Raw genomic sequence first — 27744 nt, 5'->3', positions numbered from 1 at the left:
TGTTCCGCTCACATCCACAAACTTCACCTGCTTTTAGCCTCCCACAAATTTATGTCATGTTCAGTACGTGACCATGGATATGTAAATATTATTCTCCTATTAAATATGTGGTATAATAAGGTTGTACTTCCCTTATTGTACAAAGTTTCTGTTTACTCTAGAGTTAACCGGTGTCTCGTTTTTTGTTTGCTTAATTTTCTGTGCTTAAAAAGAAAAATCACTAATTCATCTCAAAACCCCTAGCCAGGAGCGTAAACCTCCTAACAATACATACCCAGAGTGAGTGCTGGCCGGGGTTCATCAGGTGATGGGGAATATTGCTCCTGCCCCGTCTGGACTGGTTTTCTCTAGGCCCCCTGGATTTCTGTGGTCCTGGGATTCCCCTTGATGGTCCTTCTGGGATTTCCTTTTGTTGTACTTCGTGTTAAATTGCCCACTTCCCGGATCCCGTATCTTTCGCTTTCTTGGTTTTGTTGGCACAGAACACATCTTTTTGAGAAGGGGTGGCTTGGATTTGCTGTGTTTTGAGTATTACACGTCTGGAAACGTCTTTCTTCTATCTTTGAAATGATTTCTAGTTTGGCTGGATAACTAAGTGGAGGTTGAAAAACATTCTCCCTAAGGATTTTGACAGGATTTCCATGTCTGGGAAATGGCAGTGTTAGCTATTTTGACTGATTCTCTCACTAAAAACAAGCAAAAATGCTGGATTAGTACACACGTGCACACACACACACACACACACACGTTCTTTTTTAAAAAACATTTTTAAGAAATATTTTTATTTATTTTTGAGAGCAAGAGAGACAGAGCACCAGCAGGGGAGGGGCAGACACACACACACACACACACACACACACACACACAGAATCCGAAGCAGGCTCCAGGCTCTGAGCTGTCAGCATAGAGCCTGACACGGGGTTTGAACCCACAAACGGTGAGATCATGACCTGAGCTGAAGTTGGACACTTAACTGACTGAGCCACCCAGCTGTACCCTCACACGCATGTTCTTAAGAGTATTGAATAACTGACAAAGTAGTAAAGGATCATTAGACTAAAATCTAAGGGAGACTAGGAATTCAGAGAGAGCTAAGTGCCCACTTTTTCCTCAGGACATTTACCTTCATGACAGACATGAACCTGGAGGTTACCTACACCTTTAAGGTAGGAATGAACCAGAAGTAACTTCCGCTCCTACAGGGCATCAAGTTGCTGGATGCCGAGGAGAACAGGGAGGGAGAATGCATACCACCCCCCTGAGAACCTGAAACCATGAGCTAGCTTCTGCATGGATTTGTAGCTCAAACTTGTATCCCCTAGGATGGTCCAGAAATTCTCGACTCACAAATATCTTTAAAAATTTTTTTTTAATGTTTATTTATTTTGAGACAGAGAGAGACAGAGCATGAACGGGGGAGGGGCAGAGAGAGAGGGAGACACAGAATCGGAAGCAGGCATCCAGGCTCTGAGCCATCAGCCCAGAGCCCGACGCGGGGCTCGAACCCACAGACCGTGAGATCGTGACCTGAGCTGAAGTCGGCCGCTTAACCGACTGAGCCACCCAGGCGCCCCTGGTTTCTCTTTAAACTGTGATTCGTAAATTACAGACTCCTGGGTTAGCATCTCATTTTCTTCTTATTTATTTTTTCATAATTGCTTTTCTTTATCTTCCAGTTTCTGGGATATTTGCTCAGCTTAACCTTCTAATTGTTCTATCGTTTTTAAGAATTTTTATGATGATGATTTTTTCTTTTTTTACTTTCTAAGAACTCTTTGTTCCGACTGCTCCTTTTTTAGACTTTGCATTCTTGTTTCATGAATGCTGCCCCTTCTCTCATCCCTTTAAAGACACTCATTGTCGTTTTTTAAAAAAAAGTGTTACTCTCTCTCCCATATTGTCTCTGTATCTTCTGAGTATTGCTTTGGTCTCCATTTATTTTTTCTGGTATTTCTTCAACTATCCAGCGGTTTCTGGCCCTTTGTCCCTATTTAAGAAGGAAATAATGGCGCTGTCACAGTTCTGCATCAGTTATCACATCTTGGCAAGTAGGGGCCTCACCTGTGGTGCAGTTGGTTTGTATCATTTCGCTGTGGGGCATCAAATATCAGAATCGATAGGCGTTTTCCTTGGGTTGATCAGCTTCTCCAGAGAACGAATCACCCTGTATGCTTCTCGGGAGGCTGAGTAGGGGAAAGGGGCTATGATTTAATCTTCCAGAATAGAGATTTTCAATCCCCTTTCTTTTCTTTTTTTTTTTAAATGTTTTATTTATTTTTTGAGAGCGAGAGACAGAGCGTGAGCAGGGGAGGGGCAGAGAGAGAGGGAGACACAGAATTCGAAGCAGGCTCCAGGCTCCGAGCTGTCAGCACAGAGCCCGACAGGGGCTCGAACCCACGAACTGTGAGATCATGACCTGAGCTGAAGTCGGATGCTTAACCGACGAGCCACCCAGGCGTCCCTTTCAATCCCTTTTCTGATTTTAGTGTTGGGCCTCTGCCCTCTGCGGTGCTTGGCTGTCTGTCCGTAGTGTTGTTCAGGTTCAAGTTCCTGTGAACAAACCTTCAGTCTTCTGCTGGGTGGGGGGAGGGGGAGTGCTCTCCCGGGTGCATGGGATAGGAGGGTACCTGCCCAGTCCTCCTGTGTTAGCCACTCTCAGGGGTGCCTGGTCCTTCTAACTGATGAGTCTTTCTGGAGTTCTGCAGTGCACATCCGTTTTCTTCTGGGCTTCCTACACTTCCGGCTTATGGTACCGCTGTTGTGTGCTCTGCTGGGGAAATCACTGCTCATTGATTTGCTCTCCACCTTCCAAACATGGTCATATTATCTTCTCTCCCTGCTGCCCTCCTCTTGCTCATGGTTTATGGCTTACAAAAAAAAAAATCTCACTACTGTAAAAAAAAAAATCTCACTAACGGTATTTTATTGGGATCTTAGAAGCAGGGAAGGTTCACATGTGTGTTCAAGCTACCATTTAAAATCCTAAGTTCCAGGAATATTTGTTTTCGTCTGTGCCACGCATATGACAAATATTTATGAAAACCCTAATAGTTTTTCTTCTCGGGCAATGTGTTTATTTTAGGTGCCTGGCTGAGAAGGCTGGAGACGTCGCCTTTGTGAAAGACTCCACTGTCCTGCAGAACACGAATGGTGGGTGAATACATCCCAGTATTCAGATGTGCAGTCGGGAAGCTATTAGAACCTTTTCCAGGCTTTGGATCAAGTTCATTCCAAAATTCTTTACCTCATATGCAACATGGTGCATCTGTGAGTGTCACGTTGACTTTGAAACCAAGTTCCCTCTGTCTCACTCTCTCTCGGACACACACACATGCACACAAACACGCACCAGCCGTGCTCAGTAACAAATGTCTCCCTGGCGTTGTCTAGTCACCCACGAAGCACACCATCTGCCTGTTCCCACATGGACAACTGAATGTAGATGCTACCAAAAAAAAAAAAAAAAAGAAAGAAAGAAAAATTGATATGCGCAAATACAATGAATACAATTTCCTTTTTTTTAAATGTTTATTTATTTTTGAGAGACGGAGACAGAGTGTGAGTGGGGGAGGGGCAGAGAGGGAGACACAGAATCCGAAGCATGCCCGGGCTCTGAGCTGTCAGCGCAGAGCCCGACGCGGGGCTCGAACTCTCGAGCTGCGAGATCTTGACCTGAGCCGACGTCGGACGTGTCACCGACTGAACCCCCAGGTGCCCCAAACTTCCCTTTTTAAAAAAGGAAGTAAGGGGGCGCCTGGGTGGCGCAGTCGGTTAAGCGTCCGACTTCAGCCAGGTCACGATCTCGCGGTCCGTGAGTTCGAGCCCCGCGTCAGGCTCTGGGCTGATGGCTCGGAGCCTGGAGACTGTTTCCGATTATGTGTCTCCCTCTCTCTCTGCCCCTCCCCCGTTCATGCTCTGTCTCTCTCTGTCCCAAAAATAAATAAAAAACGTTAAAAAAAAAAAAAAAAAGGAAGTAAGGGCCTTCATTGGGACCTCATGGGAGCCCTCAGTCTGGAAACTCCTTGGGAGTCACTGGAGACAAAGTCACAGGCAGATAGAGATAATGGAAGATAAATGGTGATAATTGCCAACTTCCGCACCCGTACATCCGGCTGCCTTCCGAACTGCAGCCCCACTCGGCCCCCACGGCCCCCAACAGATAACTTGCCACTTCATCCCCTGAGGAAGAGCCACCTGGACTTCCTGCCTCTGTCTTTCAAACATCGGCACTCACAGCCCCTCTTCCCTCCTCCTGCCCCTCTCCGTGGAGATGGACTGAGGACAGCCATATAAATTTGGAATGATCTCAGTATCAAATAGACAAAGCCAAGAGAATGGATGAAGTGTTTTTTAAAAATTTTTTTTAAATTAGAGAGAGAGAGAGAGCATGTAAGCTGGGGAGAGGGGCAGAGAGAGAAAGAGAGAGAGAGGGCCTCATAAACAGGCTACATACTCAGCACAGAGACTGACGCAGGGCTCGATCCCATGACCCTGGGATCATGACCCGAGCCAAAATCAAGAGTCCCATGCTCAACTGACTGAGTCACCCAGGCTCCCCTTTTTTTCAGGGGAGAGAGTGGAAAGAGAGACGCAGGGGTCTGAGCAATGAACCTGTATTTGCACACACTCAGACATGCATACAATTACATTTTGAATTTGCGAACCGTCACTCTAAGTGATGTCCAAGGATCAGACTGATGTCAGCTTTTTTTTTTTTATACTGAAGGATAATTAACATCCAGTGTGATAACAGTTTCAGATACACAGTACAGGGATTCAACACTTCTGTATACTTCTCAGTGCTCATCCCGATCAGGGGACTCTTGATCCCCTAGAGTGATGTCAGATTTAATAGTCTGTCAATTTCTTTGGGATTTCACAACGGCGTTTTATTGGAATTGACTGAACATATTTGAGAAATGTATAGAGGTTCCTCTCCTTTTCCTAGTGACAGTAAGACCATTCGAACACGAAAGGAAGGAGAAAGCAATTTCTTCTCAGACATAAACCAGATGGTTCTTTTTCTGGAGCTCACTAGAAAATATGGCATAGATGGAAGGTTTTCTTTTTAAAAAATCAACAGCTCTATCGAGAGATAATTCATGCCACGAAATCCGTCCGTTCAAAGTGTGCGATTCGGTGGTCTCCAGCACATTCATGGAGCTGTGTGACCCGCCCACACAGTCCGATTCTAGAATACTCACACAAGCCCATAAAGTGACCCTGTGCCCTTCCCCTCTCCTCCAGAGCTGGCAGCCTTCAGCTCGCTTTCTGTCCCTGTAGATTGGCCTGCTCTGGACATTTCACACAAACGGAACCATGTGGCCTTCTGAGACCGGCTTCTTTCACTTGGCATCGTGTTTTCAAGGCCCATCCACGTTGTAGAACGTGTCAATGATTCCCTCTCTTTGGTTGTTGACTCCTAATTCCCTTGAACGGAAGCAGCCCTAACGTTTGAGATGTTGGAAGTTCGTATCGTCGGTGCCGACAAAGCTTCCTTCCCTCTCTCTCGCGTCACTGAGACCCGCCTGTGCGCGTTTCAAGAGGCCGGTGGACTCGTCCAGCCCACCCAGGGCGGACCTTTGACTAAGCTGGACAGCCGTGGCTGATGCTGCCTCTTTTTCTCTCCCCAGGAGGGAGCTCTGAGGCGTGGGCTAAGGATTTGAGGCTGGAGGACTTTGAGCTGCTGTGCCTGGACGGCACCCGGAAGCCTGTGAAGGAGGCGGAGAGGTGCCACCTGGCCAGGGCTCCGAACCACGGCGTGGTGTCTCGGGAAGATAAGGCTCAACACCTGGAGCAGGTGCTGCTCCAACAGCAGGTGCGGATCCCCAGGGCCTCCGGCCCTTTCTTAACTGGCCGGGCTCTTGGGGGGCGGGGCGGTTGTAGGTAAAGCCGCCTACCCACGGCCCTTCTGTCTTGTCCCTCTGCCTGGCGCCGGTGGCTTCATGTGTTGGCTTCATGCTGAGGAGCTGCCCGGAGTCTCCGTGAGAACAGCAGAGGCATCCGCCTCTGTAATCTCGAAGGACAACAACAGACCCAGAACTCCCATAGATTGAAGGCTGTCTGTGAAAAGTGGTTTGAAGCAAACTGTGCAATTTCCTTAAAGTCTGGGATTCTCTTTTGTTTTTTAAAAATACTTTGTAATGTTTATTTATTTTGGAGAGACAGAGAGACAGAGACAGAGCATGAGCGGGGAGGGGCAGAGAGAGAGGGAGACCCAGAATCCGAAGCAGGCTCCGGGCTCCGAGCTGTCAGCACAGAGCCCGACGCGGGGCTCGAACCCACGAACCGTGAGATCACGATCTGGGCTGAAGTTGGATGCTTAACCGACTGAGCCACCCAGGTGCCCCTGGGATTCTCTTTTTTTTTTTTTATTTTTTTTTTTATTTTTTTTTAAACATTTTTTTTCAATGTTTATTTATTTTTGGGACAGCGAGAGACAGAGCATGAACGGGGGAGGGGCAGAGAGAGAGGGAGACACAGAATCGGAAACAGGCTCCAGGCTCTGAGCCATCAGCCCAGAGCCCGACGCGGGGCTCGAACCCACGGACCGCGAGATCGTGACCTGGCTGAAGTCGGACGCTTAACCGACTGCGCCACCCAGGCGCCCCTGGGATTCTCTTTTAGAGCTTCTAGTTTTGTATTAAAACCCCATGCGTCTTAAGTGTGCTTTAAAGACAGTACCCCGGCCTCATAATAAAAGGCGCGGTAATCTCACTGTTGGCACACTCGCTGGGGCTGATAAGAGGTCTTTAGTCATCGAGGTGTTTTGCTCTGACTCCTGGGCATAGAGGAGAATCTATGGCCACGGGAGGCTGAGCGGCCCGCCCAAGGCAATGACCTGCTCAGTGGCAGAGAAGATTTCCAACGCAGACAGTTTCTCCAGGAAAGCTGGCCTGTGGGAATGCCGTAGGTGATCTCGGAAATCCTCAGCTGTCACCTGGCCACCCAGAGGTTCTAAGGGAAGAGACCACAGATTAACAAGGAGGGGACGATGGTGGGAGGTGGGTCAGAGGTAGTGGGGGGGGGCCCAGGCCACCCGGGGCACGGGCTGCGGGATGACAAGGGGGTGGCAGGAGGCTCAGCTGAGGCAGTGGGAGGACTCCAGAACTCAGCTCCAGAACTCAGGGCTGAGCCTGGCTGGAAGGAATGTCCTTGGCCTCTCCTGGTCCACACGTTCTCCTGTTTCCCTCGGCGACTCGCTTACTTGTCTGCCCTTTTGGTACAGACTCAGTTTGGAACAAACGGAGACAAATGCCCGAGTGAGTTTTGCCTGTTCCGGTCCAAAACCAAAAACCTCCTGTTCAATGACAACACCGAGTGCCTGGCCAAACTCCAAGGCAAAACGACGTATGAAGAATATTTGGGATCGGCATATGTCACGGCCGTTGGTAATCTGAGACAGTGCTCAACCTCCCGTAAGTAGGACGTCCCGGAGAAACCGTCACGCGTGAAGGGCAAGGTTGGAGGGCCAAACAGCATTCCAGGAGGGAAGATGGGAAAAAAAATGTGAAGGCAATGCGATATCCCCTGACCTCGGGAAGTTACAGCCTCACTGATGGGGTGGAGACACTCAGGAAAAGTAAAGCAGTAGATAATATGCTAAGTTTTTATAATCCTGATTGTAAGTGCCCGTCAGGGAGGTTTTAGACACTGAGAATTCATTGTATTCAGTAGAATGAAGCGTGTGTATATCTATATGTAAGTATACACACCTGCACACATATATATGTATGTGTATACGTGTATGTATTCAGAAAGGACAAACCCCGGTCTCTAGACAATTACCATACATGCCAACTGTCGAGACTACAAATTCTCAGAAAGTATCTTAGCCAGGAAAACATATTGACAAATAACTTGGCCCTCCAAAAACATTTCTAAGACATCGCAGAGCGTTGTAAGGCTCCAGGCGGTGATTCTAAAATTTCAGCGGGCATTGGGGCGCCTGGGTGGCGCAGTCGGTTAAGCGTCCGACTTCAGCCAGGTCACGATCTCGCGGTCCGTGAGTTCGAGCCCCGCGTCGGGCTCTGGGCTGATGGCTCGGAGCCTGGAGCCTGTTTCCGATTCTGTGTCTCCCTCTCTCTCTGCCCCTCGCCCATTCATGCTCTGTCTCTCTCTGTCCCAAAAATAAATAAACGTTGAAAAAAAAAAAAATTAAAATTTCAACGGGCATTGCCTCCCCTGTGCCGGGGGAGGCCGGGCAGGGAATCACCCAAAGTCTTATTTCTGGCACCTCGTCCAGACAGCTGGAGGCATCGAGTGGGGTGGTCCAGGGGTGGGGCGGGGCCAAGAATCTCTGGATCAGCTGTTCCCAACCAGGCACAGTTCCCCTGCCCCGCACCGAGGGGACATCTGGCAACGCTTGGAGGTGTTTTTGATTCTTACAACTTAGGGGGGTGCTGCTGGTGTCTGGGGGGCAGAAGCCAGGGATGCTACCAAACAAAGCACGGGACGGACGGCCTTCTCGATGAAGAATTGCCTGGGCCCAAACGTCAATAGCGTCACTGTCCTTAACCACCCGGCGTCTCGGGATCGTGGTCGGGTGGTCCTAGCACTGACGACATTTTGAGACAGAGGCTGTAGGGCTATTCTTGGGAGCAGACAGCTCAGGATTGCACAGACTGCCTGTCCCTTGAGGGCAGGGCCTGTGTGTCCCTGCCGAGCCCCCAGCACTTAGCGCAGTGACTCACGCAAAGCAGGCCCCCGCGAGTATTTGTGAAGGGCTGGGTGAACACGAGTGGAGACAGATTTGCGTAAAGACGAGGGCGTGGGTTGCCCACATTTCAGAAGTGAGAGGACCATCGTGTCACGTGAACTTGAGGGTGACAGTTGGTTCCGTTAGAGACAAATGGGGTGGGGCGGCGTCCGTCGGGCCAGGGCGGGACATCACCCGGGTTAGCGAGGGCCCGAGCGGCTGGGCTGGCCTGAGGAGGAAGGCACAGGGAGACAAGTGAGCCGGCACCGCCGAAGGCAGGGGAGGGTCTGTTTCTTAGTGCCCTCCTTGATTGATCTATTGATTAAAAGAAATCAGTTACTGACTCTTCTGCTTTGGTGTGTCCCACAGCGCTTCTGGAAGCCTGCGCCTTCCTGAGGAGGTAAACCCACCCGCAGACTCCGTGGCCTCCCCTCCTGCGGCACCCCAGGCCCGCCCCGCTCTCAGCCCCGCCTGGGGGGCTGGGCTGTCCCCCTTCCCAGCCAGTCACCTGCTTTCGCGGCCCTCAGCGGTCATCCCGGCAATAAAAGAAATGAGAGAGGCTGTCGGTTGTCATTCCTTAGAAGGCGTCCTTTCATCTTCTCTAGAATTTTATACTGAAATCCTGTGTCCGATCGAATATGAGCACAGCTGGACCTGTCCTTGCGTGTTTTCCAGGTTCAGCGCCTGGAGTTTTGGGTTCGGGGCCTGCTGGTCTGGAGCCAAAGGACAGGCCCGGCAGCTGGCTTTCTCAGGGGCATCTGGCCGGTCGTTCACATGATCGGTGCCGTGTGTGTGCGTGTGCTCGTGTATGCGTGTGCGCATGTGTCTGTGTGTGCACTTGTACCTGTGTGTGGGTGTGCGTTCGCGTGTGCATGTGTTTCTAGGGCAGAGCGAGGTAATAGGGAGTAGGACTGGTGAGAAAAACTGGGTGTCACAAAGATTTTTGAGTACTTGGTATTTTAAATAAATTGCATCAGGTACAGTGAACGGACAACTACAAGGATCATAGGGAAAGGTGAAAACCTTTAAGACATTTTGCAAAAATATTTATTTTTGAGAGAGGGAGAGCACAAGCACGGGAGAGAGAGGGGGACAGAGGATCCAAAGCAGGCTGCAGGCTCTGAGCTGACGGCAGTGAGCCCGATGCAGGGCTCGAACTCGCAAACCTCGAGATCGTGACCTGAGCCGAAAGCAAGAGTTGGGCACTCAACCGACTGAGCCACCCAGGTGCCCCTGTTTTGATTTTTAGATTCTACCTATGAGTGAGGTCCTATAACATTCGTCTTGAGTCTGACTTATTTCACTTAGCATAACACTTTCTAGGTCCTCCTCTATCTTTGACTTAACTTTGATAGCACATGGGAAGTATATAAAGTGTCTTGACGTTTCTTGTGATTCAAACATTAGTTGTCAAGTGACTTTACTACAGTGTATGTTTCATATGTAAGTGCTATTTTGCCTCGTAACGTCAGGTTGAGTTTATTAAGAAACATAGTGAATTCGGCAGAGAAATTTAGTTTTCAAAAGCCATTCCGTGTTCTATAAAGTAGATACGGACCATCCTTCTTGTTCAGAAAAATTTCCGTCGTGGCCCTGAACGCAATCTGCCACTCCTAAGCCACAAAACTGCTGTGTGGTAGGGTGAGTCACGATATGAAATTTTTATTTCTGAAAAAAAAAAATCCACAGAATTAAGGATAGGTAAGCCCATGGCAGCCAATGAACCTCACTGTTGAGACTGCTGGTTTAATTCACATCGTAAATTCCAATTATTTCCCACAGAGTACCGGTAGTGAATGACCATTGACTTTACCATTTTTACAGATTTTGTAAATTTGGCCAACTGAGCCTTTTCCTGCTCAACACAGACTTGAACTCCCATCGCTTATAACACGTATTGGCAGATCGCACTTCAGATTGTACTGAATTAGTGTTCTCTCAACTTCCTTGAAAATATTCTTGCCTGTAGTTACTTTGTGCAGGCTATTCACGTAGCAAGAAAACCTAGTGAATTCCACAGACCAGGTCGCTTTTACCTCTTTACCCATAGCTTCAGCCGGCCAGTTCTTTTAATTACCTGCAAGAAAATGTGCCTGAACAATTGCTTTTATATGAACAGGTTGCTTCTAATTTGGAATGTGGTCTGGTTGTAAGAGCACATATTTATTTCACGTGCTTTCTTGCCCGGTGTTTGGAAGTTTGGGGTGCTGGACAAAGCATAGATTCTGCAATGAGTGGCAGTCATATTTCGGTCCCAGCCTTGCCACTTTCTAGCTGTGTGAGCCGAGACCAATTTCTGAGCCTTAGTTTCCTCCTTGGCGAAATGAGACAAATGCCGTCTACACCCACGGACAAGCACTGAGCCGCGGAGGAGCTCACGTTTGCCAAGGGCCTGCCTCGCACGACACCTAAGACAAATTCAGTGCTCCCCACTTGTCTTCTCATATCCTATTTTTAAAAATATTTTTAAGTTTATTTTTTATTTATTTTGAGAGACAGCGAGAGAGAGAGAGCACACGGGAGGGGCAGAGAGAGAAGGAGAGAGAGAGGATCCCAGGCAGGTCTGGCACTGGCAGGGCGGAGCCCGATGAGGGGCTCGAACCCACGAACCGTGAGCTCATGCCCTGAGCTCAAGAATCTGACGCTAAACCGACTGAGCCACCCAGGCGCCCCTCTTCTCGGATCCTATTTTGGACACAGATGTGTAAAAATAAATACACACACGATGCAGCAATACAAAACCCGATGTTTATTTATCCCGCCGTTGACGGAAGCCTGTTTACACTCTGGTGGAATCGTCATGTTCCTCCACTGACGCGTCTTGTGCGGAGCCCTCAGCGCCCCGAAGCGGACTGTCACCCCGCAGACAGCACAGGCGGCAGAGGTGTCTTCGGAACGTGGTGTCGAGGACCGCGTGGAGCACGGGGTTGACGCAGCAGTGGGTGGCGGCGACGATCCTCACGATCTGAACGCTTCTGTCCAGGTGGTAGTTGCTCTGACAGTCGTGCAGGGAGAAACGCTCTCTGAACGCGGACAGGAAAAGTGCGATATTGTAGGGGCCCCACATCAGGAGGAAAACAACCACTATGGCAAACACGAGCTTGTGAGGGTCATACCTCCTCCCCCTAAAGCTCAGCGTTTTTCGCAAACGCGTGTAGCAAAACGTGAGAACGCACATTGGGAAAAGAAGGCCCAGGATGTTCATCTTCAGGGTCAGAAAATGCTTCCAGAAAGTCTCCTCAGCTGGCAGGAAGGGAGGGCTGCTAACAAAGCACTCGTATTTCTGGCTCTCCGTCTGAGGTTTGTAAAACACGGATTCAGGCAAAATGACCAGCGTGGCCAGGCCCCACACCAGAACAGTCGAGGCGATGTTGCAGCGCACCGTCCTGGTCGGGGGAAACCTTCTCATGTTGCAAGACACCAGGTACCTTTGCACGGTCAGAAGGACGTTGAAAAAAGCCTCACTGTACAGGCCTATGGAGGAAAATACGACGAGAGTTTTACACACGGGGCTGCCCAGAACCCCCCCATGGGACGCGGTGTAGGCCCAGAGAGGCAAGGAGAGCAAGAAACATAAATTCGAAACTGCCAGGTTTAGGAAATAGACATTTTCCGTGCGCCTGAGTCCTTTGTGCTTCGCCAGGATGAGCACAGTCAAGATATTGCCTAGCAGTCCGGCCAGGAGCACAGGGATGAAGAGCCTGGGGACCACCCGGCTCAAGAGAACCTTGGCGTCGTATGGGTGGCACGTTTCTATTTCGTCGTCATTCAGGTCCCCCTCTATGAGGACGTCATAGTTATCCTCCGGGGCCAACGTGTAATTAGCCATCGTCAGCCTGCCCTGTGGAGAAGTGAAGGATTATCTTCCCTTCATACAGCTGGGTGGTCCTGCAGGGGGAAAAAAAAATTGGATTAGCATCACGCAAGCCATACTTACCCTCTCCTGGTGCTTCCTTGTACCCACAGTAGGTCTACATCTCAGGAGACTGAAACCGGTGCTGACACCCCGGGGGAATAAAAGGAAGCCTTCCACGTCTTCAGAGAACTTCAGCTCTCCTGGTGGAAACAAGACTTGCCTGTCTGAAGACACCATCTGAGAAAACAGAGCTCTAAAGAGAGCCGAGAACTGTGGTCTAGTTTCCTCGAAGTCGGTCCCGGTCCTAATTTCTACGTGTGCAAAAAGCCTGCTCACCCTGTGAAGGAGCTTCCTGTGACCGGCTGGGCTGATGACTGAGTCCTTCTCTCCAAGGAGAGAAACAAAGGTTTGCAAAAGTGAAACCATCCCCAAGCACCAACAGGAACGTCACTGGATGACTTACCACTTGACCGAGTTCCAGGGGGGCAGGGCACAGCCTCTTGACCCACCATCCGAGCTGCTGTGGGAATGGCCTGGGGGCAGCTGGGAGACCGGCTTCCTTCTGAGCAGACGGTCCTGACCTTGAGGGGCAAGAGAAGCCACTTTTAGCCCTTGGTAGGTCTACGTCTACACCACAAGTGCCCGGTCTCGGGGAGTAACCCAAATAAAGCAGCTTGAAAGCTCCTCCAGACCCCTAGAGTGTTTCTCAAGCCTCTGAGCCAAACCAGGAAGTTGTTTTCTCCTCCCGGTTCCCCCCCCGACCCCGCCTTTGATTTCCCTGTGGCCTTTAGACAGGCGTCCGGCTGGCTGCCCTAGATAAGGGAACTGAGTTGTCACTGCTCCCCAGTGATACTAGGTGGGGTGGCAGGAGGGCTCTTCTGAGCAGGTAACAGCCAGCAGCGGAGGAGAAAGGGTCCTGTGGTAGCTCTATGTCTGGACTCCAGGGCCCGGCGCTCCCCTGCAGCGGCTCATCCACAGCAGCAGAAACCACCGGGCATCTAGAACACTCGGGGAGAACCACAGTGAGTGGCATGTGCTTGGATTCTCCTTGTCATTGTTGAGAGACACTGAGCTGTGGCTGAGGGAGGAGGGGGTCCCGAGAGAGAACTTGGGGGACAAAGGAAGCCACGGAGGGGTGTCACTTGGGACAGGGAAGGGCGTTTCTGCCGAGATGCTCAGTACCACTGGGTGTGGGGCCGCTGTGGGATTTGAGGAAAACTGACAGTGGGGAAAACCCGGAGTTAGGCAAGCCGTGAGGTGCTGACCCTGCTCTGAGAAGATGCCAGGAAATTCCACGGAAGCAATGCCAAGTCTGGGCTACAGGGGCGGCGAGGGAACGTGCTACCACCTGACTGAGGCAGGGGTGGGGTGAGAGGTCTGAGGCCAGAGAGGAAGGAGGCCGGGAAGATTCCAGATTTGGGAGAGTGGGAGGAATTAGCGGGCGGGGGGCTGCATGGGGGTGGCTTGGAAGAAAGGTGGATGGAGAGGAGGAACGTGAACCAGCTGGAAAGTCTGTATGAACTTCCTCCGGATCAAGTCCCTGTACCTGTGATTGACCTAATTTGGGGACCAGACCTACACCGTGGTTTAGCATTCACAGAGTTGGTTAAACGACATCCTGTCAACGAATGCCAGAAACGTGTCCGAGGTGAGCATTCATTGCAGAGCGTGGACCTGCGGAGATGGAAATAGAAATGAGCACGCTATTAAAAGAAAAGGAAAACATAGATAAAAGAGCTCAGACGAACATGTGGTCAAGCATTAAATTTGCCTCGAAGATGATGTTCCTCTGCATGGAGGGGTTTGGTGTCACTGGGAACCCCGGCAGTGAGCACTTCCCAAGAAAGGCTTGCCCCACTCACTCCCCCCCATCCCCCAGGCTTCTGTGAGTGAGTGGGAGTTACCCATCCCCAGAAGCCTTGCCCCCTGGGCACAGCTCTGGGACCAACAGACATGCCTGGGCTATTTGGAGCCACACCAGCCCTACGACCCCAGGACCTTGGTGCCTTACTGTCTGAGGCTCACTGATCCATCCGGGGTGAGGCAGCGAGTAGTCAAGTCAACTCTGAAACCTAAAAAAGCCCCGTGGATGCACACACACACACACACACACACTACATGATTATTTAATGATTATTTCCTCTATTTAAAGGAAAACAGCAGCCAGCAGGACCTCACGTATGTCACAGAATTACTTGAAATTTGTATTTCCCCAGGAAAAACACTAGAAATTCAGGCTCACCCTAACTTCCTGATATTAGTACGGGCTTCACTTTCAGTATTATTTTATTTTGGCTTGACTCCCAACATTCTGCTTATTCACACTCAGGCCAGGGAGCTCTTCCTTTTATTTTATTTTTTGTTTTGTTTTGTTTAATTGAGATATAATCGACATATACCATTGTGTAAGTTGAGAGTGTACAGCGTATTGATTTGATACGTTTATATTGCAAAAGGATTGCCGTTGCAAGGTTAGCCAACACCTCTGTTCCCATCACGCGACCATCATTTCTTCTACTAGGAGTGGGAACAATTCAGGTCTACTCTGCCAGCAAGTTTGAGGTTTATTATACAATTTTGTCGCCTCTAATCACTGTACTGTGTGTTAGATCTCCAAGGCCATGGGATTCCAGAAACTTCTAAATTGGTAGGACGGAATGGTTTCGAGGTCTGAAGCGGAGGCAAGAGGAGAGTTTCGTTACCATTCCACTGGCTGGAACCATAATAGGGTCTCTTCGCTATTTGTGAAACCTCACCACATTCTGTGGCCTTGGCATGTGGCTCACAAACCTTACTTGAGTTCTTTATCACTGTCATTTAACCCCGATTTCAGTCGAAGAGAGTAAGAAACTAGAACTCTTGTTTTCCTATACACACAGATCACTCATCTATTCAATTCATATTTTCCGCAAATATGTATATGGAGTGCCTGGTGTGTGCCCAGCGCCATCCTGGGTGAACAAGGTGAACATCAATGAACGAGGCAGGCAAACATCCTGAACTTCACGGAGCTTACGTGCTACAGACAAAAGCAGAATACGGTAAATTGTAGGGTAGTGGCAGAGACGTGCTGTAGGGAAAAAGCAGGAAAGAGGGTAGGAAGGGCCAGGGGGGTGCAAGAGTTCACATTTTACACAGGATGGTTCAGAGAAAGCTTGGCAACAGGTGTGCACAGGAGCGGCACATGATGGGGCCCGATAACTAATGCTCGCGATCTCATTTTTCCCTCGTTACTAAGGGACGTCGGAAAGCACGTGATTCAGTGGGTTGCATTCATACCATCTCGGATCTCAGCTCCGAATCTCAGCCTTGGGAGGGAAGGCACCTTCCAAGGGTGTTCCTTCTGGGAACTAAACTGAACTAAAAAATGTAAGCAAGTTTCTTTACTACAGGACTTCTCAGAACTCTTAATACGCCAATAAGTATAGCGATCCTCCCTGAGGAAGAGAGGGTCTGCAGTGTTTCCCAAAGTGGTTTGATCGCGGAACCCCCTTTGATGTTCGCAAACAGGTCCTTACGGGCCAACGGTTCTGTAGAACACAATTTGAGAAGTGTTGCCTTTGACATACACACACTACTGTGTCGTGGGGCGGCCATGGGGACGGGCCTCCGCCACTCTGAAGGGAGTGTAACTGAGGGTCCCTGCTGCCTCACCCTGAAACACATCCTCGCGTGCCCTCCAAAGGCCATGCTTACCGGGGGCTGCTCCGGCCAGTGACCCTTTTAGGGACACCGGAGCAGGCCCAGTCCTGGGAGGTCGGCTCCTCTGACGGTGACTTTGGCTGGTGCTTCCCCTCACCCCCAAGCCTTGACCCTCCTTCTCTCCTTTACTTGGGGCTCAGATCTGCTTTGTGATCTGGGGCTTTCCCAGCTTCTTCCGGCTCCCTACGATCTCTCAGAGACATTTCCTCTAATGCATTTCTTCTATGCCACATCTCGAAGGAGCCAAGCTAACACAACCTCAGAAGGGAGGCATCTGTCTCTAGAGGCTTGAGCCCTTGGCTTGCTGGAGAAGAATAACGCTTTGCAACACTTCATCCCTCTCTGACCATCTTGCCCACCACCATCTACCTGTGGCCTGCCAAGCTCTAGCTCTCTGGAACACATGAGACCAGGGATCGCCATCATGGCCCATCCTCCTCAACTCCTCAGGTCATGTGCCTTCTCTGGTTCTCATCACCATCTCCCTCGTGCCCTCTTTGCCTTCAGCTCACTTCTCCGTGCTCCCTTTCCCCCCCCACGCTCTTCCTCTGTGCCCTCTGGAATCTGAAGTCCGTGAGAGACACGGAATATTCCCAGAATATTCCTAACGTTTCTCATCCCTTGGCGGTACCCCTTCCCTCTCACACCTATCTTGGGGGTCAGGAGGTGACATCCCTGGCCCCGGTGCAACTTGCCCACCCTTGTTCCCAGGTATGCTTCCGGTCCCCAGTCCTGTAACTGTATCACCCTCTGCTCCACTGTATCCCTGCCACCGCCTGCCTGCCTGCTCCCTCCCACCCCCCACTTTTTAAACATTAAAGCCATGGATAATGAACTTCGGTCCATCCCAATTTCCTCCATGTCCCCGGCGACTTAACCACCTGTGTTGACCCTCGTCCTGTACCAGCTCGTAACTTCCATTAACTCACGAATTTGACTTCCCTGAGGTCCGTTGACGCTGATTCACCACCGAAGCCTTGCAGTACACTTGCTCACTTTCCTGATTACAGCTTCCACCGCTTTGACCACCACCACCCCCGCCCGCCGTTTACTTTCTGCTCCTGCCCGTGCTCCTTCCTCGAGCCCCCCAGCCTCTGCCCGCGAGCCCCTCGGGTGGTCACATCCCTCCTGTCTCGCTGGGATCCAAGTCTATCACTTAGCCACTCTCTCTGGGCAATACCTGGCCCTCCCTTGAAGCCCCGGCCTTAGATCGACCCTCCCCACCCGCTTCTCCTTTTCACTCCTTCTCTGAGTACGTGAGTCTGAGGATAGCTGGTTGAAACCACCTAAGCCACAAAGAGAAGACCTATCACTAATTTGTGGTCTCCCATCTCAGCTAGCTTCTAGAAATTCCTCTAGTCTCCCTAGTCACTCTTCTGAGTGTCCCAAATTGTCCCCTTCTCCTATTTTCCATCAGCTGTTCCAAGCACCCGAAACCTCTTCCTGTGCCTTCGAATGCCCACCGCCACCGTCCACACTTACGCTCAGGAGGCGAGCCCATCTCTGCTTTTGTCCACCCCCTGGGCTCTGGCTTCAAATGCATGGTGGCATCTCCATTCTTCCCTCCTCCGTAGGAAGAGTTGTTCCTCTGATAGTAAAGGTTCATTTCTCCTCCTGCACTCTGATCGCCAGCAGCCAGAATCTATTAGATTCTTCGCGATATTGAAATGCTCTGGTGTCTCCCTTAAAGTTTTTTTTTTAATGTTTATTTATTTTTGAGAGACAGAGAGAGACAGAGTGTGAGTGGGGGAGGGGCAGGGAGAGAGAGAAAGACACAGAATCCGAAGAGGCTCCGGCTCTGAGCTGTCAGCACAGAGCCCGACGCGGGGCTCGAACTCACGGACCGTGAGATCACGACCTGAGCCGAAGTCAGACACTTAACCGACTGAGCCACCCAGGCGCCCCTGGTGTCTCCCTTAAATAAAGACTGTAAACCCATCTTTCCCAATGTTTACAACAGCGCTGTCAACAATAGCCAAATTATGGAAAGAGCCTAAATGTCCATTGGCTGATGAGTGGATAAAGAAGATGTGGTTTATATCTGCAATGGAATACTACTTGGCAATGAGAAAGATGGAAATCCTGCCATTTACAGCAATGTGGATGTTACTGGAGGGCATTATGCTGAGTGAACTAAGTCAGTCAGAGAAAGACAGGTATCATGTTTTCACTCATATGTGGACCTTGAGAAACTTAACAGAAGACCATGGGGGGAGGGAAGGGAAAAAAATAGTTACAATCAGAGAAGGAGGGAGGCAAACCATAAGAGACTCTTGAATACAGAGAACAAACGGAGGGTTGACGGGGAGGGAGGGGTAACTTGGTGATGGGCATCGAGGAGGGCACCTGTTGGGATGAGCACTGGGTGTTGTATGGAAGCGATGAATCACGGGAATCTGCCCCCAAAACCGAGAGCACACTGTATATACTGTAGGTTAGCCAACTTGATAATAAATTATATTAAAAAACAAAAATTTAAAATAAAAAAAAACAGAAAAATAATAAACCCATCCTTAACCCCACAGTCCGCTCTAACGACATACCCTCCCTCTTCTTGGGGAGCCTTCATTCGTCGTCCAAACCCACTCTTCCTACATTATCATCGTTCACTCCCCATTCAGTCCCCTCCAGCCTGGCGTCTGTCTCCACCATTCCCCTGAGATCGGCCTCCCCAAGGTCACCAACAGCCTCCCGTGGAGAAATGCCATCCACTGCTCTGTGAAGCTGGGGCAGCTGACGCATCGCGTGCCGGTGAGTGGGAGGTGTCCACTCTCCCCCTTCTCGCGATACGGTGGACAACACGTAGGCACCATTACCTCCTGGGCTGCCCCAGCTGAAGCCACGCTTGGAGTTTCTGAAACCCTCATGCAATCTAAAAAGACATCCGCACAGACCTTTCCAGTAAAGGTGGCGGAGGGAAGCAGGGTCACGGCCTCTCCCCCCATCGGTACCTTATAAAATGACCACACGACAGCTTCACCAGCAAAAATTCTCAAAATCTGTCAGTAGCAACCGAACACGAAATAGGGTACAACCTTGTTTCAAAACTTTGAACGGTGGGCATTACAGTTATGCCTAAACCTAATCCTAATACAGGCACAGCATTGAAGAAAGAGGGAAAATCAGTGAATCCTGAGAGTTATCCTAATCCTAACACTCTCCCGTTGGGAGACAAGTGGGTAGAAGGGGAGTGTGTATCCCTAGGAAAAGACAGGAAAAACACCTACTGAGTAAAAGCCCTCCTGTTCCAGAAGGGTTTCTTGGGCTTCTCACATTCTGGGGCAGTGTGTTGAGCGAGGGCCAGAGGACAAATTGCACAAGAGTCACATACACCCTTGTACACACCGAGTGGCTCCTGGTAATGATATTCCGGTTTGTTTTTGTTTTTAGGATTTGGATTCCTTATAAATATGTTTTGGGGAGGGGCTCCTGGGAAGCTCGGTCGGTTGAGCGTTTGACTCTTGGTTTTGGCTTGGGCCACGATCTCATGGTTTCTGGGGTTTGAGCCCCACGTCGAGCTCTGCGTTGGCAGCGTGGAGCCTGCTTGGGATTCTTTCTCCCTCTGTCTCGGCCCCTCCCCACTCACACTGTCTCTGTCTCTCTCAAATAAATAAATACACTTAGGGGAAAAAAAGGTTTAAAAATACTTAAAAACATTTTTTAATGTTTATTTATTTTTGAGAGACAGAGCATGAGTAGGGGAGGGGCAGAGAGAGAGAGAGAGAGGGAGAGAAGGAGACACAGAATCTGAGGCAGGCTCCAGGCTCTGAGCTGTCAGCACAGAGCCCGATGCGGGGCTCAAACTCACAAACCGTGAGATCGTGACCTGTGCTGAAGTCAGGCGCTCAACCGACTGAGCCACCCAGGTGCCCCTAAAAATACTTTTTTAAAAGTTTATTTATTTATTTATTTATTTATTTATTTATTTATTTATAAGAGACAGAAAGCACAAGTAGGGGAGGGGGAGAGAGAGAGCGAGAGAGAGAGAATCCCAAGCAGGCTCTGCACTGTCAGCTCGAAGCCCGATGTGGGGCTCGAACTCATGAACCGTGGGATCATGACCTGAGCCAAAGCTGGACGTTCAACCAACGGAGCCACCCAGGCGCCCCTATAAAAATACCTTTAATCTACGAATGACTTATTGAAGACTTTCAGGGTTCTAATCCGAGGGGCCGTTAGGCCTGCCCACTCATGGTGACTCATCTTCTCGCCTGTTTTGTAGTGCCCGTGTGAGTTCCTATTTATTGGGGATTTCCTGGCCCCGCAGCAACGGTCTGTGGCCCTGCAGTGGGTACAGTCCCCTCTGGAGCACTGTTGCCTTTGTTTCTTCTGGGAGCACGAGGGGGCATCTGTGGCCTGAGCTGAATCTTAGTTTGGGGGTCTCCCATTTTGAGGGTATTATAAAATTGAACTTCATGTTTGCATGAGACACAGGTTTTGGGGTCTCAGAGATGGTCCCTCTACCATTTCGAGTGCAGGCAAAACCAGACGAGCCTCCTTATTGTCCCCGCCTGTGGGCGCATTTCCTCCAGCCCCCTCCTCCCCAGCTGCTAGCTTTCTGTGGGGACCTCTCGGCACCGGGTCCCCGTTACTCGTGGCCTGAGGCCCTGCTGTCTGCTCCCGTGTCAGAGTGAACGCTCCGTGGCCTTTTTTCAATGCGTGTGCCTTTTGTTTACATCAGACAGTGATCAAAATACTAAATACCCATGGAGTGAAGGCGCAGTGAGTTATTTGTTGAGAAGTGTTATTTGTTCATTTCGCAGACATTTCACGTCTGCTGTCTGGGAAATCGCTCCCCTTTGCCCTTCTGTATGGACTCTCCACCGCCTTCCGACCCGCTTTGGGTCCTGGAGGCTCATCTCCTTAACAGCAGGCTCCTGCTGGTGTGTCCCTTGACCTTGACCTAATGCAGCTCTTGTTACAGAGAGCCCCTCCCCGATCCTTGACTCCTTAATCTTAGCGGTGGGGATGGCGGCCTCTGCGTAGTCCCTGGGCAGGACTCTTTGTCCTCTGCCTTCCCGACATCGATGTCCTAACGGGAGCCGGTCAGGTGCATAAGTGATAATAATCCGGGGAGTCTCGTGCTGTCCCGGGGGAAGCACACGGGAGCTGGGGAGCCGTCAGCAAGGGTGCCTGGCCCGGTCCAGAGGGACCGGGGAAGGTGTCCGGCTGGAGGGGCCATCTAAGCAGAAAGCCTGGGTGGGAGTTAGCCAGGTGGGGTGGCCATGGCCTCTCCTTGCCTCCCTTCTCCTCCTAACGTCTTCTTTAGTCCCAACCTCAGAGATGGGGCAAGGGGGACACATTTTCTTACTTATCGGCATCTGGGCTGAGCTTCTGTGGAAGAGGAAGTTGAAACCAGGAACCAGACCATTTTAGATGCATTTTTTAAGAAGTTTATTTATTTATTTTGAGAGAGAGCGAGCGAGAGCGAGTGAGCACACAGGTAGGAGAGGAACAGAGAGAGAGGGAAAGAGAGAATCCCAGGCAGGCTCTACACTGTCAGCACAGAGCCCCGATGTGGGGCTCGAACTCATGAACAGTGAGATCATGACCTGAGCTGAAATCGGGAGTCAGGCTCTTCATTGACTAAGCCACCCAGACGCCACCTCCCTTTTTAAAAAAATGCATTAAAAATTTTTTGCTTATTTATTTTGAGAGAGAGAGACAGAGAGTGCAAGTGGGGGAGGAACAGAGACAGACTATTTTAGATCTAATTCCCGGGAGTCCAGAGCTCAGCGGGACAGCTGCAGGGAGAGAGGCCTTGTTGGGGAGGGCTTCCAGGAGGCATCCCTGTCAGGGAGTAGGCGAGGCAGGACCGGACACAGGGTGAAGCGGACCCCGAAGCCCCAGCTGACCCTGCGAGGGGCTCTGGGCCTGGGATGTCCCTGCAGTGCTGTCCCACGAGGAAGGAAGGAGGCTGGGCCTTCCCAATCACACACCAGACAGCTGCTGGCCTCAGTTGTCTCCGGGAGGGGAAGGTCCCAGTGGCTGAAGGTGGTCCCCGTCCCCAGCAGCTGGGAGGGTGAGTGCACTGACCCTGAAAAGGGACATCTGGGCAGAGCCCCACGGCACCCACTGCAGGGGCGGGGTGGGCAGGCCCTGGGTTTCCCACAGATTTCATTTACCCTGCATAACAAGAACCAGAAACTAAGATTTCTGAAACCTCCGTGTCATAAGACCACAAGCCCCCTGTGTGCACAGGAGGGGGAGTCACGTGCCCCGCGAGGGCACAGGGCCCACTCACTCTGCGTGACCATCCTGGTGCAACTCACCCGTTGTTGTCTGAGAGTGAAGAGTCGAAGAGGAACTTGACCTCGCCATCCCCTGCCCCTGGCCCCATCCTCCACCTTTTTCTTTCCTCTTTCTTCTTCCCCACCTACGTGGCCACACTCCTGTTTCCATAGGGTCAGGCGGGTTGGACAGTCGCTCGTCTGAGAGCAGCCATATTTAAAATAGATTTTTAAAACTCTCTTTTTGTGAATAGAAGCAAAAGGTAAGAAACCAAGTGGCATTCTCCTTTTACTTTATTTTTTAATATTTTATTTATTTTTGGGAGGGAGTGCAAGCGAGGGAAGGGGAGAGAGAGAGAGAGAGAAAGAGAGAGAGAGAGAGGGAGACAGAGGATCTGAAGCGGGCTCCACGCTGATGGCGGAGACCCGATGCGGGGCTGGAACTCAAGAACCGTGAGATCATGACCTGAGCTGAAGCTGGATGCTTAACCGACTGAGCCCCCCGGCGCCCCCTCTTTTAACAAAATTAAATCGTGACAGATTTTATGTGCATAGGACAGTGTTTTCCCTGGTGGTTGTCGGGGGACCCTTGTAGGGCCTAGGCCCCTGTGAGCCCCTGTGGTTGGACTGAAGGTTTGCCGCCTCCCAGCCCAGTGCTCCCCCAGGGACGGGAAGGCCCCTGGGGCTCCCATCTCTGCACCAGAGTTCAGAGCCCCCATCACCTTCCTGTCCCAAAGGATTCAGCCACACCCTCTGGAGAGGGTGGTTGAAAGGGACCCCTAACCAGCTGACCGGGACCTTCAAACCACACAGGCTGGTGCTGTCCCTTCCGGAGGGTCTAGAACTTGGGCACAAAGCGTGCGATTTTCCACGGGGAGAGAGGAAATACGATTCGGCGTCGTTGGCCGTGAGTCGGCGCAGGAAGAGACGAGGCAGGGGCCATCAAGTGATTCTGCCTTTCTGATTGCATCACAGAGTCAGTGGATGTTTTTTCCGCCCTCACCTTGCTTCATATCTCTGCAGCCCTTGCCGCTGCGGACACTTCCTGTCCCTCCCAAGGTGGCCTCCTCTCTGCACGGCCCTGCCTTTCCTGGCATCCCTTCTCCTCTTTGCTGCCCTTCCTCCTCTGGGTTCTGTCTGGAGCCATTTGTCCCCCCCCACGTCCGCTGCCTGTGACTGTGGGTCTCCTCCGCGCATGTGCTCTGCTGGGCCCAAGGCAGCTTCTCCTGACACTGCCCTGGGGTGTCCCCCGGGATTTCTAACTCAACCTGCCCTGAAAATTGCACCTGAAGCTGGTACTTCCCGTCTGCCTGGGCTGCGGCCCAGGCCCTGGCCTCCCCCCTCCCTTCCACCCTCAATCCAAGTCCTGATGAGTCCTTGTCCCCGGGAGCTTTTGGATCCATTCACTTGTCTATACCCAGAGCTTTGTACCTTGGCGGGGGCCTCTGCTCTGTCCCAGAAGGAGCACAGCCAAACCTCTGCCTGGGGTCTCTGACTCCATCCCCCCCTCTAGTACATTCTCTGCAAGGCGAGGCCAATCAGATGTCTTGAGTACCCTGGCTTCAAACCGCTCCCCCCACCCCCCACCCGGCCACGAGCCGCACCCCTTGGCACCCTGTGTGAGCCTCGGCCTCATTTGCCCTCTGCAGTCCTGTCTCTTCCCGCTTTCTTCTCTCCTTCTGCTCTCACAAAACCATCGACGGTTCCCTGAATTTCCTCTGTGTTTCTCACACACTGTTTCCACTGAAATTCCTCCCACATATACACACTTGTCCTTGTACTTCCTCCTTGTGTGACCACCCCCCACCCACACACACAAGCTGGATCACTGAGAAAAATGCCTGGCATGGCTATGTTCCAAGGGCACCTTGCCGGGGAGACAGGGGACACACGCTCACAAATGTGGGGTCAGAGGGCATGGTATGCTGCCCCCAGTGGGACTCAATGTGGGTGTGTGGGCTCAGAACAAGGAAAAGTTCGCGGGCGCCTGGGGGGCTCAGTTGGTTAAAGCACCTGACTTTGGCTCAGGTCATGGTCTCGTGGTTCGTGGGTTAGAGCCACACATTGGGCTCTGGGCTGACGGCCCGGAGCCTGGACCCTGCTTCGGATTCTGTGTCTCCCTCTCTCTCTCTGCCCCTCCCCTGCTCACATGCGTGCTCTTTCTCTCTCTCAAAAATAAATAAACACTAAAAAAAAATTAAAAAAAAAAAAAGAACAAAGGAAAGTCGGTTGGGCTCTAGACTAGTTTCGTTGGTGCCTCTGTGTACGGGCCTGATGTAAATAACCCTGAGACACTGGGTGGCTCCTTTTTGTTCACAGGCTGCAGCCAGGAAGCCAGTTCTGATAGGGCAGCACTGGGCAGGTGTGTGTGTGGGGGAAGGGTAGAATGATGGGGGCGAGGAGGCAGGGTCGGGACAAAGACACCTCCTCGGCGGGGTAGGGGGGGTGCGGAGGGCGCGCCTCCCTTCCCTCCCTCCCTCCCTCTCCCTGGGACTGTCCGGCTGGCTCGCTGGCTCCTGGCTCTGGATTCCCTCATTCCTTGATCACAGGACTCAGCCCACGTTGTGCCCTAGCAGCATGGGCAGCTTCTCACTAAACATTAGGTAGAGAACTGAATGATGTAAAATGCAAGTCCCGAATTCGTGACCCCTTCCACTGTCATCTGTGAGTTAACTCCGTGCCGGGTGAAGGGGGGAGAGGAGCAAAGACGAGGGGCACCGTGGGGGGTGGGGGCAGTACTTTGAGAGGGGTGAAAGGGCTCGTCTTCCAAAAGCCATAGTCTAGTGTAGTTAACATAAGGTCCCCTAAGAAAGCGATTTCCTAAAGGGCGCACACCTCGTAGAAGAGAGGGTCGTAGCTCTGGCTGCCATATCAAATCCCACAGACCGGGGGGTCTGAAAGAACAGAAGCGCTCCTCATGCTCCTGGAGGCTGGAAGTCCAAGATCAAGTTGCCAGGCCATGCGGTGTCTGGTGGGAGCCCACTTCCTCGTTTGCAGATGGCCGTGTTCTCACTTTATCCTCACAGGGGAAGGGCAGAGAGAGGCGCAGGCTCTCGCGTCCCTTCGTACAAGGGCACCGATCCCGTTTGTGAGGTTCCACCCTCACGACCGAATCCCCTCCCAAAGCTCCCCCTGCAGCACCGTCACATCAGGGGGCGGGATTTCCACATATGAATTTTGGGGTGTCACAAACACTCAGTCTACGACTGCTGGCAAACAATCTGTGCATGAAAACCCATCAAGTCGTCTGGAAAAAGAAAAGGGCAGCTAAAAAATATGGAGTGGAAAGCCTTGTTGAGTGTGGGAGAAGTGGGGACTTTATGCCTGCACTAGGGAGGGCTCAGGCTCCCCTAGCAGTGATGGGGACAGCCGGGACACCCCCGGGGTTGATCACAGGAGAGAAGGAATTGCGAGGTGTCTTCTCTTGGGAAAGACGGGGCCCCAGGTGATGGGGTTTCGGGGTGATGGTGGGGTTCGGAGCCGAAGGCCAAGAAGGAATTCTTGAAGACATCTTTGGTGCACGTAGGTGATTTTATTAAAGCACGGGGACAGGACCGTGGGCAGAAAGAGCTGCACTGGGGTTGTGACAGGTAACTGATTATATACCTTCAGGCTGGGAGGGGGTTAGAGACAGCGTAAGGGTCTAAGGAATTTTCAAAGCAAGGTTTCCAGGACCCTGAGGGCCTCAGTGTTAGGAAAACGTCATTTATTACCGTTCAGTAAAACCTCAGTCATGAGACCATTCAGATGTATATCAGGGGCCATATGCTTGGAGTATGATTGCCAGCATATATCTTGGGGGAGTTGAGATAAAGGAAGTTTCCAAAGGACTTTTTATATGTTAAAGTAGACTTATAGGATGGGGGGGGGGTCAGGATAATGTGAAGCCAAGATTCCTTTTTGCCCCCAGCAAAGTGTCATCACTGAGGCAGCTGAGCTCCTGGAGGGAGGTCACGTTGCCTGCTGCAAGGACTCGCCAACGGGCTGCAGGCAGTAAAGGAATTTCAGTTTTCATTTGCCTTAGTTTCCCACATCACCATGGCAAGCACTGAAACCCCTTTCCTTGGCTCTTGGGTAGCCGGGAGTATCTGAGGAAAATCACACAGATTCCCGTCCCCGCTGGGGGCAGGGGCTGTGCTGTTAGCCCGGACTTTGCCCGCAGCTTACCCCAAGGTTCCTCATCACCAGTCAGCTCTGCATTGGGGCATCTCCCCCGGCGGTCTCCAGTCCCCCCTCTGGGGCACTGTCGGCCACTCTGGGGTGCATTCGTGGGCATCGCTTTTAGGAGCAAGAATGTGATTGGCTCACCTCGGGCAGCACACGGCACACACCTGGACTTTGTGGGACCAGGCATCGCTCTAATTTGTGACCACTGCAAGGACAAGATCACCAGTCCGGGGCGGGCGGGGGACTCTGACTTCCTGGCTCCACTGGTCAATGTTCACATCACGGAAACAGTGGCCGTGTGCCCTGTATGGGGCACCAGAAGGACTCGCCCCACGCATTGAGGGGCCTCCCCGAGGAGCAAAGCACCTGAAATGATGCTTGGGCACGTAGTCATTTAACTGGAAATACAGAAATAGGGCCAACCCTGGGGGCAGGAGAGAAAATATTATAAAAACGGCATTTAGGGGGCGCCTGGCGGCTCAGTCGGTTAAGCATCTGACTGCGGCTCAGGTCATGATCCCACAGTTGGTGGGTTCGAGCCCCGCATCGGGCTCGGTGCTGACAGCTCGGAGCCTGGAGCCTGCTTCGGATTCTGTGTCTTTCTCCCTCTCTCTGCCCCTCTCCCCACTCTCTCTCAAAAATAAATAAATAAAATGGTAGCTTAGAGAACACATGTGAGTCTCAGAATGGGAAACGGGGAAAGCATCATTTCCACTCTAAAAAAAAAAATGGCATTTTAAGTTAGTAGGAAAATAATTTAATAAACCATCTTGGGAGGATGGGGTGCCATCCGGGGCAAAAACCTTGGATCCCCACTTTACTCCGCGCTGCAAGATGAATTCCAGGATACAAATTGTAAAAGATGAAGCCATAATAGCTTTAGAAATAAAACCGGGAGAGTTTTGCAATCTCAGCATGGGGAAGGCTTTCCTAACCATGTCATAAAACCCAGAAATCAAAGAAAAAGTTGATAAGTTCATTTGTGGGGCGCCTCGGGGCCTCCGTCGGGTAAGGTCCGACTCCTGATTTCGGCTCAGGTCATGATCGCACGGTTCGTGGGTTCCAGCCCAACACTGGGCTGTGGTGACGGT

At 51.3% G+C, this 27744-nt stretch overlaps 2 protein-coding genes and 1 long non-coding RNA gene across 7 annotated transcripts in view; 2 read left to right on the top strand and 1 right to left on the bottom strand.

Moving 5' to 3' along the window:
- Positions 1-9259, top strand: part of LTF (lactotransferrin) — a 31043-nt gene extending 21784 nt beyond the window's left edge. Inside the window, exons 14-17 of the mRNA XM_030306142.1 lie at positions 3083-3150; positions 5634-5818; positions 7229-7418; positions 9068-9259. Coding sequence (XP_030162002.1) covers positions 3083-3150; positions 5634-5818; positions 7229-7418; positions 9068-9102 — 478 coding nt within the window. The 3' untranslated portion in view covers positions 9103-9259. The remainder of the gene's footprint in view (positions 1-3082; positions 3151-5633; positions 5819-7228; positions 7419-9067) is intronic.
- A 2165-nt stretch (positions 9260-11424) lies between these two features.
- On the bottom strand, positions 11425-13292 carry CCRL2 (C-C motif chemokine receptor like 2). Of its 5 annotated transcripts, none has more exons than XM_030306128.1 (3): positions 13018-13292; positions 11875-12586; positions 11425-11721 (listed from the first exon to the last, which is right to left on the bottom strand). In XM_030306128.1, exons 2-3 carry the CDS (start codon positions 12525-12527, stop codon positions 11478-11480), a joined length of 897 nt encoding a protein of 298 aa, XP_030161988.1. In that variant the 5' UTR covers positions 12528-12586; positions 13018-13292; the 3' UTR covers positions 11425-11477. The 5 variants fall into 5 exon arrangements, with proteins under 5 accessions (XP_030161988.1, XP_030161980.1, XP_030161957.1 ...); XM_030306120.1 differs by having other exon boundaries at positions 11815-12586; positions 13018-13291; XM_030306097.1 differs by having other exon boundaries at positions 11425-12586; positions 13018-13291.
- A 69-nt stretch (positions 13293-13361) lies between these two features.
- LOC115507673 lies at positions 13362-17816 on the top strand. Its single transcript, XR_003966769.1, has 2 exons — positions 13362-15923; positions 16497-17816. It is a non-coding gene; the product is annotated as an uncharacterized LOC115507673 (long non-coding RNA).
- Positions 17817-27744: the final 9928 nt, after the last annotated feature.

Source organism: Lynx canadensis, chromosome A2 (assembly GCF_007474595.2).
Source record: "Lynx canadensis isolate LIC74 chromosome A2, mLynCan4.pri.v2, whole genome shotgun sequence".
In the NCBI taxonomy this organism is placed as follows: domain Eukaryota; kingdom Metazoa; phylum Chordata; class Mammalia; order Carnivora; family Felidae; genus Lynx; species Lynx canadensis.
The sequence above is the reverse complement of the archived record's forward strand: the minus strand, read 5'-3'. Positions and strand labels throughout refer to the sequence as shown.

What these genes read in the sequence shown, in the direction of transcription:
- CCRL2 (XM_030306097.1), bottom strand. Translation starts at nt 12,527, where the DNA reads ATGGCTAATTACACGTTGGCCCCGGAGGATAACTATGACGTCCTCATA.